Source organism: Dendropsophus ebraccatus, chromosome 12 (assembly GCF_027789765.1).
Source record: "Dendropsophus ebraccatus isolate aDenEbr1 chromosome 12, aDenEbr1.pat, whole genome shotgun sequence".
In the NCBI taxonomy this organism is placed as follows: domain Eukaryota; kingdom Metazoa; phylum Chordata; class Amphibia; order Anura; family Hylidae; genus Dendropsophus; species Dendropsophus ebraccatus.
Window position 1 is genome coordinate 51765041 of NC_091465.1, and position 12104 is coordinate 51777144.

The window sequence follows — 12104 nt, forward strand, 5'->3', positions numbered from 1 at the left end:
GCTTTATATTACATTTTTTCTGGATTTGATGCGACCAAAAATGCGCAATTTTGCACTTTGGGATTTTTTTGCGCTGACGCAGTTTACCGTACGAGATCAGGAATGTGATTAATTAATAGTTTGTTTACTTTTATTTAAAACCTGGGAAAAGGGGGGTGATTCAGACTTTTATTAGGGGAGGGGGCTTTTTACTATTAACAACACTTTTTTTTTTTTTTTTTTTTACACATATACTAGAAGCCCCCCTAGGGGACTTCTAGTATATACACTTGGATCTCTCATTGAGATCTCTGCAGCATAGATATGCTGCAGAGATCCATGAGATCGGCACTCGTTTGCTTTCGGCTGCTGCAGCCGAAAACGAACGAGTGCCGAGCCGAGGACGGCGCCATCTTGGACGCGTCCCCGGCCGGCATCAGTAACGGAGATCGCTCCTCCGGGACAAGGTCCCGGAGGAGCGATCTCCCCCACTAGACACCAGGGAAACGTTGCCTCCGGTAATCGGAGGCAGCTGTCAACTTTGACAGCTGCCTCCGATTAGCTAATTAGCGGGCACGGCGATCAGACCGTGCCCGCTAATAGCGGCGGTCCCGGGCTACTCGCGGCACCCGGGATCGCGGCACATCAAAGCGGGGCCGCCGCGCGGCCCCGCTTTGAAGTGCAAGTGAGGACATATGACGTACCGGTACGTCATATGTCCTTAAGAGGTTAAAAAAATATATCAGATTTCAAATTTGGTCATTTCTGACCAAACAGAACAGCAGGGTTAAAGGTGTTGTCTGGGATAGAGTAAGTCACCATGGAAATGCTACCTAAGCGATCTAAGCATCCTGTTATAGAGCAAAAAATGCTGAACAGATTGATATACTTTTAGGGAAAAGATTCAGTATAACATGTAACTTATTGATTGAAATTGTTTGAAGCTAAGGAGCCCAGTCCATTCAGTGACCCTTAGCAAGGATGATGAAGGATTTCAATCAACGTGTTACAAGTTATACTGCATCTTTTCTCACAATATAGATCAATTTACTCAGCTTTTCCTGCTCTATAACATGATGTCTATAGATTAGATAGCATTGTCTTGGTGACTGGTTCCCTTTGCCGTAGTGGGCAAAGCAAGGTCCATAAAGGCATGGATGGATGAAATCCTCTTATAAAATAAAGAAAAAGCAGAACACCCCATTTGCCCATTTTTTCAAATAAAATAACTTGAAGAAAAAAATTATTGGTATTACTGCATGTAAAAAAAAAAAAAAAAAAAAAAAAAAAAAGGAATAAGACATCATTAATCCCTTCAGGACCAGGCTAATTTTCATTTTTGCGTTTTCGTTTTTTCCTCCTTGTGCTTAAAAGGCCATAGCACTTGCATTTTTACACCTACAGACCCACATGAGCCCTTATCTTTTGCGTCACTAATTGTACTTTGCAATGACAGGCTGAATTTTTGCTTAAAATATGCTGCGAAACCAGAAAAAAATTTATATGCGTGGTGAAATTGGAAAAAAAAAAACACAATTCTCGTTTACCGTGCGAGATCAGGAATATGATAAATTAATAATATTTTGGATGATTATCGCTTGCTGCGATACCAAACATGTTTATTTATTCATTTATTTATTTTTATTTATAAAATGGGTAAAGGGGGTGATTCACACTTTTATTAGGGGAGGGGGCTTTTTATTAATAATAACACTTTATTTTTAACTTTTACACTTATACTAGAAGCCATTCTGGGGGACTTCTAGTATAAGTACTCTGATCTCTCATACAGATCTATGCTGCATAGATATGCAGCATAAATCGATGAGATAGGCACTCAATTGCTTCCGGCTGCTGCACCCGGAAGCAACCGAATGCTGAGCCGGGATAAGCGCCATTACGGCGCAGACCCCGGCCGGCACCAGTCACGGAGATCGCTCCTCCGTGGCAACATCACGGAGGAGCGATCTCCCCACTAGACACCAGGGAAGAGCTGCTCTGAAGTCTTCAGAAAGTTGACAGCTGCACCTGAAGACTTAATTAGCGGGCACGGCGATCGGACTGTGCCCGCTAATAGCCGCGGCCCCGAACTACATGCGGGACCGCTGCGTTTCAGAGCGGGGTCGCTGCTCGGCCCTGCTCTGAATGCCCCCACCCGCGCGAGGACGTACAGTTATAGCCTCGTGCGGGAAAGGATTAACATCCACCTTTTCTTAAATGGTCGAGTCGGTCCGAACCCGAACTTTCGGCATTTGATTAGCGGTGGCTGCTGAACTTGGATAAAGCCCTAAGGCTATGTGGAAATCATGGATATAGTCATTGGCTGTATTCATGTTTTCCAGACAACCTTAGAGCTTTATCCAAGTTCAGCAGCCCCAGCTAATCAAATACCGAACGTTCGGGTTCGCAACGACCCGAACCCGGTTCGCTCATCTCTATTTATTAGGCAAATATGCAATTTTCTGCATTTAAAAATACTTTTCCCAGGCCCCCCCCCCCCCCTCTCCTTTCTGTCATCCACTGCCCATTAACAGGAAATCTTGACTGTTTTACATCAGTCTGATCCTGTCTGTGCTATGGAGAGGGGGGGGGGGGGGGTGAAGGGAGATTAGTCGGCAGCAGAGAGCAGAGAACAAAGGATTACACAGCAGGGAGCCACTGATAGCCTATTCAGAGGTCAGAGAGGCCAGTAGAGAGCCTGGTGATGTAGCTGTAAATAACCTTTGTTGTCCTGTTTTGGTGCCTCCTCTCCCTCCACCCTTCCCCTCCTTATAGAGAACAATGAAGACGGGGGAGAGTTTCAAAGTGCATTTTCATGATAAAAAATGCATTTTTTGGCTAATAAACACCAAATACAAAGTTTCTTAAAATCGCCTTTACCAAACTCGACATACAATGCTACAGACAGTCCAGATCTGTGGAACATGTAAAAAAAGCTGATCGATGAAAGTAGCCATTTTACTGGTAAAATCCCAGTATTAGTGAAGTGCATGCACTGGTTGGCTGTCTGGTATATGTGAGGATGCAATGCAGTAGTTCTGAGCTCTTCATAGTTGTCTCCCACATTGAGATTACACGCACCTCCAGGGACGATCCGCAAGCCTTAGAGACGTCTGTGGTCTCAGATGCTGGAAAATGTAAACTTACCCGACCACTGAGTCCATCAGCAGCCTGGCCACTGCTCAGAGCGGAGAGCGATGGATAATAACATAGGCAACGAGCTGTCAACTAAAGAGAAGAGGGACAAAATGCTAAAGTAAGCAATTGCTTCCTTTTGCATTTTCAATGAAATATTAAAACTTTTGGGGGTAATAATATACATTTTAAAAAGTAGAATTGGTCCTGCAAAAAAATGAAGCCCCTAATATTGCTCTGTCTGTGGAAAAAAAAGAAAAAGAAAACTTATGGTTCTAGTGGTAAAAAAAAAATAAAATTGTCCTAGTCCTTAAAGGGTTAAGTTATTCTGTGCAGAACAGGGACTCTGTGAGGTACAGCTAATGGCTGCAGAGCGCAGTGGTGAGTGGTGTCGGAGAGGATTGTTTTGTAATCACCTTTGGTACAGCTCCGTAACATGTGGGTCATGCTGTGATGTTTTTCCAGCCAAGCACCTTGAAAACTTGGGACAAGAGTGAGATTTTTTTTTTTTTCACAAATTCTAAAAATTGGCCTATTTTAAAGTGGTAGTTTTTTTTTTCTTTCAAACCAACTGCTGCCAAAAAGCACTGTCAGACTGGAGAGAATACACTACTTCCTGCAGGACATACAGCAGCTGATAAGTACTGGAATAATTGAAATTGTTTAAAAGAAATAAATTATGAATTTTTGCTATTTTCTGGCACCAGTTGATTTGAAAGAATTTTTTTCTGGTGAACAACACCTTGTTAAAACAAATTTTAACACTTTAGTACACTGTTTAAGTACTGTACATTAGTAAAAAAAAAAATATTTTCTGGCATTTAAAGTATTGTAGGGAAACCAGAGGAAAAAGATACTGGGGTTTGAAAAGAAACCACAAACCAAAATGCCTTACATCATATTTAGGTATCAATCTAGAGTTTAATATCTGGCGATATGTGTCCCCTACCAAGTCCTATTAGCACAGTGGCCTACTGAATTTTAATAGAGCACATGCATTGGATGTTATGTGTATGTATGTATTATCAGTACATGCTCACGTATTTATAAATAATGTGCTTATGTCTATCCATATCAGCTCCTACAGAAGTGCCAGCTTGTGCAGAGGATACTTTCCGCATGGGAAGATAATGAGAAAGAACAGTAAGTGTTTCTATTACCAAAAGAAGTATCAGTTATCTTACTCCATGCTTCCCCTAGTTTCTTAAAGGGGCACTCTGGTCCTTTAAAGCGAACCAATCACTCAGATTTTCCGGGTAATGCTTCTTTCAGTGCCAGAAAGATGTGCTAAAATGCAGCCTTACCATGTGTCCTGTGTCTTCTGTGGAAACTTTAGCTGCCGAAACAAAGTTGTTTTTTATTGTTCCAGAGTGCGAGAAAAACGGGGAGTTGGGAGTAGTCATCTGGGCCTGTGACTAATCACAGCTCTCTGCCTGTCAGCGCACTCTGCAGGGGGCGATTGACAGGAAAAGAGGCTTCCCACTAGTCACAGCACAGATGAGGACTCTCTACCTGTCTCACCCGTTGGCATAAAAGACGTTGTTTCAGCAGCTAAAGCTTCTACAGAAGACACAGAACACATGGCAAGGATGCTTCCGGGCTTTACCTTCACTTTAAAATGTTTTATATGTTGCTTCCCTTATATAGAACATAGTAAAAGGCCTCTTCCTAATGACAGTATAATACTGTGTGAATGGGGCCTTACAATGCTGTTTCGGTGATAAAATGCCCACAAATAAAAACCTGTTCTAGTTATTTTATTTTACTGTTCTGGTTATTTTACTTTACAAATAAGTCAAGTCTGTTTAGTGTTTCTAGCTTTTCATATACTTTAAGGGTAACCTTTAGAGATGAGCGCGAATCATGGCTGTATCCATGTTTTCCAGTACTTCCTAGGGCTGCATCCAACTACTTCAGCCACCAGTATTCAAATGTCGAACAATTGGACTTAAGCATGCTCTAGTCGCACTCATCTCTAGTTACATCACTTTTAAAAGCCTTTGACCATCATAATGACTTCTATTTATTTTTTGGTCTAACTGCTGAGACAAAGGGGGACATTTATTAAGTCCGGCGTTTTTTACGCCGGACTTATAAATGTCCCCGCATCTCCGGCGCTACGGAGATTTATGTAGAGGTGGACTGCCTCTACATAAATCCCTTAAAGGTGGAGTAGGTTTTCGGCGTATCTTTTAGTGTTAAAAATGATAAATTGCGCGGACTCTGAGTCCGCACCCCCTTTCCGCCCCCTCCACACCCCGCCCCTGCCTGGACATCTGCATCATTGGGCTTGGTCTTGAAGGGGTTAAAGACCTTACTGAAAAAATACCATTTGGCATTAGTTCACATTCTGTATATCCAGTTTCTGAATTACTTCTCTAGAACTGATAATAGGCTGATTGCTAAATATTCTTTATACCTGTTAATCTTCCAGGTCAGAAGGTGGAAGGAGGAAAGGCTTTATGGGTCATCTCACCAAAATAGCAAATTCACTGGTGCAAAGTTCAGAAAAAGGTCCCAACATGGCTCTTATTAGCCAGCTTATTAAAGGTGGCTGCATGTTTTTACTTTTATATTTCTATACATGAAAATAATTAAAATTCTCTTAATGTGTTTGGCAATAGAATTTAATGTTGTTGTTTGATACATTCACAGAGCTCCTAGATGAACAGCAAGAGCGGTGGGAAAGCTTTATCTCAGGATCTCTTACAGATACTAACAAGAAGAACACCGTAGACCTTGTAAGCATTGTAATGTACTTTTTATATTGTACTTCAAAGAATTGCTTGTACGCTAGATCTATTAATTGGTGCTGTGGTCCATAAGGTTTCTACTAATGGACATATAGGATGCCCACTGTTGTAGGGGGTGTTGGCTGTCATCTTTCAGTGCTTATGGATTGCCAGGGCCTCTGGCTTGTTAGGCTACCTGCCGGTACAATGGTACCTTAATATACAATATTAATTGGTTACAGGACAACCATTGTATGTTGTTGAGACTAAAATTCTATGCAAAACTGGTGATTATGTCTGCCCCCAAAATGAGAAACAATGAATATTTAAGGAAAATAAGCAGATAACTAATATGGATGAAGCAAGTTATTAGATTCAACAGTCAGAAACAGCTTCTGGAAACTGTAAATTACTTTCTGTATAGAAGACTGGAGCTTTTTCAGCAGGGCTGTGGAGTCATCTCCAACTCCTGAATTTTATCAGACTCTGACTCCTTCATAAAGTGCCAATCAAACTAGTTATTTATCAAACTAGTGTGCAGTAGAACTGGCTCAGCAGCACTACTTGGTAATATCACATATGATCCTAGGGCAACTTCTAAATGAATAAGGCAAAGATATAAAGCAAATTCTCGTGTGTGTGTGTGTGTGTGTGTGTGTGTGTGTGTGTGTGTGTGTGTGTGTGTGTGTGTGTGTGTGTGTGTGTGTGTGTGTGTGTGCAGTGGATGCAGCTAGTCGGAGAGCTGCAACTTCTGTGAGCTAACAGGCAACTCAGCCGAACACTGGTCGCGGTGGTCCTGAACAGTGATTGGCCTGTCAGCTCAAAGAAGCACTGTCACCAGCCTATGATTTTAAGTCTTGACCTAAAGAAACGATCAGCCGACCATTTCATCGGCTGATCGTTGTCTCTGTCACGCAGAGCTGTAATTGACTAATTAATAGGCTGATTCGGCTGATTATCACTCCGTTTAATGGGGCCCTTAGATTATAGCTGAATTATTAAAGTGTTTAACAGTAAATTTTAGGCTCATTTCTTAATTTTCTCATTTTTTTACTTTTTAGCTTAATAAACAGAATTAACTTTTGATCAATATTACATTCAGAATGTGATATACTGCCTGTATTGCGAGGTTTCCCAACTACAAAGAATGGAGAGGCCTGTAATGTTTATCAAAGGTAGACTTCAAGGCAAACAGAATCTATAAAATAAAAATGACAGAAGGTCAGAGGTTTCCTGTAGTTCTTGACCAAGTTTGCACACACTACAGAAGGGATTTTGTCCCACTTCTCCATACAGATCTTCTCTGGATATTTTCAGGTTTGGGGGCTGTTGCTGGCAGCATTGAGTTTCATCACCCTCCAAAGATTGTCTGTTTGGTTCATGTCTGGAGACTGGCTAGGCCACTCCAGGACATTGAAATGATTTTTACAGAACAATGACAGTGTGGTTCAGGTCATTGTCATGCTGGCACTGCCACGACCCATCTTCAATGCTTTTACTGAAGGAAGAAGGTGGTTGGCCAAAATCTTGTGATACATGGCCCCATTCATACTCCTGTCACTGTGCTGCTGTCACCTTTGCAGAAAAGCACCCCCTAAAGTATGATGTTTTCACCCCCAGGTTTCATAGTTAGGACTGTGTTTTTGTGATTGTACTCATCCTCTTTCCACCAGACACGGTGAGTTGAGTTAATATCAAAAAGTTCTATTTTGGTCTGATCTGACCACATGGCCTCTTTCCATGCCTCCTCTGGGTCATCCAGATGGTCAATGGCGAGCTTCAAACTGGCCTGGACATGTGCTGGTGTAAGCAGGTGGACCTTACTTGCCCTGTCGGATTTTAATCCGTGACGGCGTATTGTTTTAATAATGCTGATCTTTGAGACTGTGGTTCCAGCATTCTTCAGGTCATTGACCAGATCCTTACATGTAGTTTTGGGCTGATTCCTGACCTTTCAGAGTCATCCTTATTCCATGAGGTAAGATCTTGCGTGAAGACCCAGACTCAGAGGAAAGTTCTCTCACAGTTAAAGTGTACCTACGATAAAAATTACCTCTCCATTCTTTGTAGGTAGGAATACCTGCAAAATCATCAGTGTGTCAAATACTTATTTTCCACACAGTAGTTACAGTAGGTTATAGGCTGAACTTGACAGGCTCCTCCAACCTACTCAAATATGTGTTATATTGGGATAATATATATTTTTTATTTTTTAAGAATTAATGATAAATAAATGTGCTCTTTCATTTATAGGTAAACACAAGAAATATGCACTCCTCCAGTGACGATGAAGACAGTGACCTAAAGGAATTTAATTTTCCCCAAGAGGCAGTTCTCCAGCAGGTGACAGCAATTCCCTTTATATACAAGTCAGACAGAAATTGCTGCATAAAAAAGCTTAAAGGGATATTTCAGGGAGTAGGTTTTCTGTTTTATAGTGCTTACCTAGGTAGAAAAAGGGAAAAAGAACGTATACTCCTTCATTGCTTCCTCTGCAACTGCCAACTGAGCCCATTCCAGCTGCGCTTCCTGGGTTAGGGGTTGGTAAGTGGTATTGCCATTCAGCCTTTCAGCAGCTAAGGTGTGACTCCACTGAGGTCCCATATTGATTGAAGGGGCTATACCCCAAAGGTAGTGCACACTGGAATGAATGGTGGGAGCGGGGAAAGTGAGAATTTTGTGGGAGGGGTTTGTGTGTTTTTGTGTTTTCATACCTGACTGAGCACACTACTACACTAAAAAACAAAAAGGCATTTTAGTGTTTTAAAGAAGTGAAACATAACAAAGTATATAATTTAGGTTTGATTTAATTGAATAGACCCAAAGAAGTTAAAGCGAATGTGTCATCTTGTAATGCATTTATGTATTTTTTTTAAATATCACCCTGGCACGGTAATCCTGGTGTCACAGTCCCCCTTTCAAAGCGGCAGCCGATTCCTGCGCTTGGCGCCGCTTTCTTCTTGCACATTGGCCCACTCTTTACACTGGAGACGCCCCCTAGTGTTATGATTTCCCCGCCCTTCGGTGACATGCCTCCATTAGAATGAAGCTGTGCAGCAGCATCAAGGGGAAGGTATATCGTTAAACTGGGGTTGCCTGGTCCGAAACTAGTGCATACAGCAGGCCAGTGCAAAAGAAGTACAGGGTAGTTAAAGATAATACATTCGCTTTACATGTCATTTTTGCCAAGGCTGTTGGTGCAAAAAGGTAAACTCCTCAAAAGTTGCAGAATTTTTTTTCAAATTCGAAGATATCAGCGCCCGAAGCCGTGCGTGCACGCGACACTGAGATGAGTCCGATGCACATAGAGAATGACTGCTCCATTCATTCTCTATGGGCGTCAGACTCATCTCAGGGCGCGCGCGCACGGCTTCAGGCGCTGATATCTTCGTCCTGGGACCGGCTCCAGGACTGGGACTCGTCGGAAATGGTAAGTATCCGGGGGGTCAGGCAGGCTCTGTGCCTGCGTCCCCGGTGACAGGTTCCCTTGAAGTAACTCTGCTGCTCCCCACTGTTTGTGTATACCCTTAATTTTATATATTATCCTTTTTAACGTTATTTGTTTCCTTCAGTTTGCATTGAATTTATTTATTGTTACTGTACATCCCATTTCCTTACATATGTTATTTTTATCTGTTTGTTTCTCCAGGCTTTTGTTGACTACCAAATGCAGCAGATGACATCTGCTTTTATAGATCACTTTGGGTTCAACGATGAGGAGTTTGGAGAGCAAGAAGAGAGTGTCAAGTTAGTATTTAAATCCTCAGTTTATCATCATAGTAGACCTGTCTGTGTGTCTGTGAAATAGTTCTAGGCATTTAAATAATAAATCAGATTTGTCTGTTAAATCTGCTGCCCTCTAGTCTATAAACCAATTGCTTATTTCTTTATTTGTGTGCAGTTTTGGATATTAAGGACCTATAATTGCTGTCCCTACATGGGGCTTACCTATGAAGAGCTTATGCATTGTACTCAATTCTAAAAACATATTTGTTAGCATACACACCCCAAAAAATAGCTATGCCCTCAGAATGTATTACCATTTAGGGTGTTAAAACCCAAAATAAATATTTATCCTACAAATTGATCAACACCACAGTAGAGAAACTATTCATCTTTATTGCACAAATGTAATAAAATTATTTATATAAAAACACATACATCACTGGTTACAATACAGAAAAAGAAATAACAGCCAGGGGATTGCAGAGTGTGCTGGTAAAAAAGCCAGAACACAATAGTTACACACCACTATGCAGTGTGATAACATAGAAAAGTATTAGATTACATAATACTCTGGCCTTTTTGGTTGTGTTGATGTTGGTGTAAAGGCTATAGGAGTCACAGAAATGCACGAAGCACTTTAATTACTCTATATGCATTATTGTGTGTAGCCAGCAGATGGAGCCAGAGTACTATGTAATCTAATGCTTTTCTATGTTATTACACTGCATACTGGTGTGTAACTATTGTGGCCTGTTTTTTTTTTTTTTTTTACCAGTACCCTGTGAAATCCCCCGGTTGTTGTTTTTGTCTATACCAGTGATTTATGTGATTTTATATTAATTTATTACATTTGTGCAATAAAGATGAATTGTTTCTCTACTTGATTGTGGTGTTGATTAATTTGTAGGATATATAACGCATTTGTTAGGGATCATACATATTTGCATTCTGTTTAATGTATACATTTGCAATTGTTAGCAACCTGTTTGGATCTGTTTTTCCATTGACTTCCATTATATTAAAAAAAAAAAGAAAAACCTGATCAAAATGGATGCTTTTTTTTTTTTTTTTTATAGCAGCGTACCCAAAAATGTGGTTTACCACGTTTTTGTGTGCGTTAAAAGTAACCATTTAAAAACTGATATATTAAATGGACTGCAAAGATGCAGTGTGAACTTAGCCTTACTTGCAACTTGAAAGTAATTGATCTGTTCTGTTAGGTGGTTGTTGTGCTGAGAGCCTTTTACAATCTCTTCAATTTTCTTATGTTGGTGCTTAATTCAGATGTCCCAGAATTAGTTTACTCTGTCCTTTTTCATTTTGTAGCGCATGTTAAAAATATTGGGTGCAGATTAGGGCTGATCCATGCACAAAAAACACAACAAAATAGCGGTCATGAGTCATTATATGTGGCAGAAAAATACCCTCAGTGTTCCTGCCATGTTTTTCTGGGGGTATTTATCAAAGATATGGCTAGGATACCTTGGGGAAATTTAAGCCTTTAACCCAATGTACACTCTGCCAAATGGAGACGAGGTGTAGCATTCTCATGTGCCTGATTTACCATGATTTACACCTGCTAGCAGGTGTAATTCATGGCAAACATCTACACCATTTCCAGAGCTTGTGTGGATTGATGCACCCACGATGCATCAGCCTCAGGTCTGCTGGTATTACTGAGAGGCATGCACCTTTTGGTAAATCCAGCAGAGTGCATGTGGGCAGGGCTTTGTTAGGCCAATGTAGTTGTACAATGGTCTTGAGAAATCCCCCCATGTGTACACTTTAGTATGCAAGTGTAGGGTTGGTCGTAATATGAAAATCTGACACTCTGTATATGACAACCTTGTATAACTATATCATGCAGCTACCACTGTTAAAGGGCCAAAATCCCACCATAATATTTTGGTTAAAGGGAACCTGTCACCCCCCCCTTCTTGCCGAGGTGAAGGCCGCCCGACTTCCTGCTAGAGCCCCGGATACCTGCCCCATCTCTCCAAGTCCCACTCCTGGAGCCGGTCCCAGGATGGAGATATCCTTGTCGGAAGCCCGGCACTCGCTGCATGGATGAGTCCGATGCCCATAGAGAATGAATGGAGCCGTCATTCTCTATGGGCGTCGGACTTACCTCTGCAGCGCACGCGCCAGGCTTCCGACAAGGATATCTCTGTTCCGGGACCGGCTCCAGGAGTGGGACTTGGCGAGATGGGGTAAGTATCTGGGGCTCTAGCGAGGGGTTTGACGTCCTTCACCGCGGCACGGTGGGTGACAGGTTCCGTTTAAGTAGGTTCCCCCAAGTGTGTCTTTAACTTCTAAATCAACCTGAGCAGCTTGCAGTCAAAACCTGAAATCACTATGTCTATCTTACTCATGAAAAGATTTATCTTGCATAATATATGCCTTTCACTGTGCACTCACTTACATTCTAGATCTTTGTTGTTGACTTGTTGCTTCTGTAGTTTATTTGCTTTGCCACCTTTTTTTTTTTTTTTTTTTTTTTTTTTCCTTCCACCTTAGTTTGATTTGTTTGCT

At 41.4% G+C, this 12104-nt stretch overlaps 1 protein-coding gene across 3 annotated transcripts in view; it reads left to right on the forward strand.

Annotated features, from left to right (window-relative positions):
• Window positions 1–12104, forward strand: part of PPP6R1 (protein phosphatase 6 regulatory subunit 1) — a 49768-nt gene that overhangs the window by 27691 nt on the left and 9973 nt on the right. For all 3 annotated transcript variants that reach the window (XM_069948385.1, XM_069948387.1, XM_069948386.1), the window contains exons 11-15: window positions 4193–4257; window positions 5549–5664; window positions 5770–5855; window positions 8100–8189; window positions 9496–9593. In XM_069948385.1, the coding sequence (XP_069804486.1) occupies window positions 4193–4257; window positions 5549–5664; window positions 5770–5855; window positions 8100–8189; window positions 9496–9593 (455 nt within the window). The remainder of the gene's footprint in view (window positions 1–4192; window positions 4258–5548; window positions 5665–5769; window positions 5856–8099; window positions 8190–9495; window positions 9594–12104) is intronic.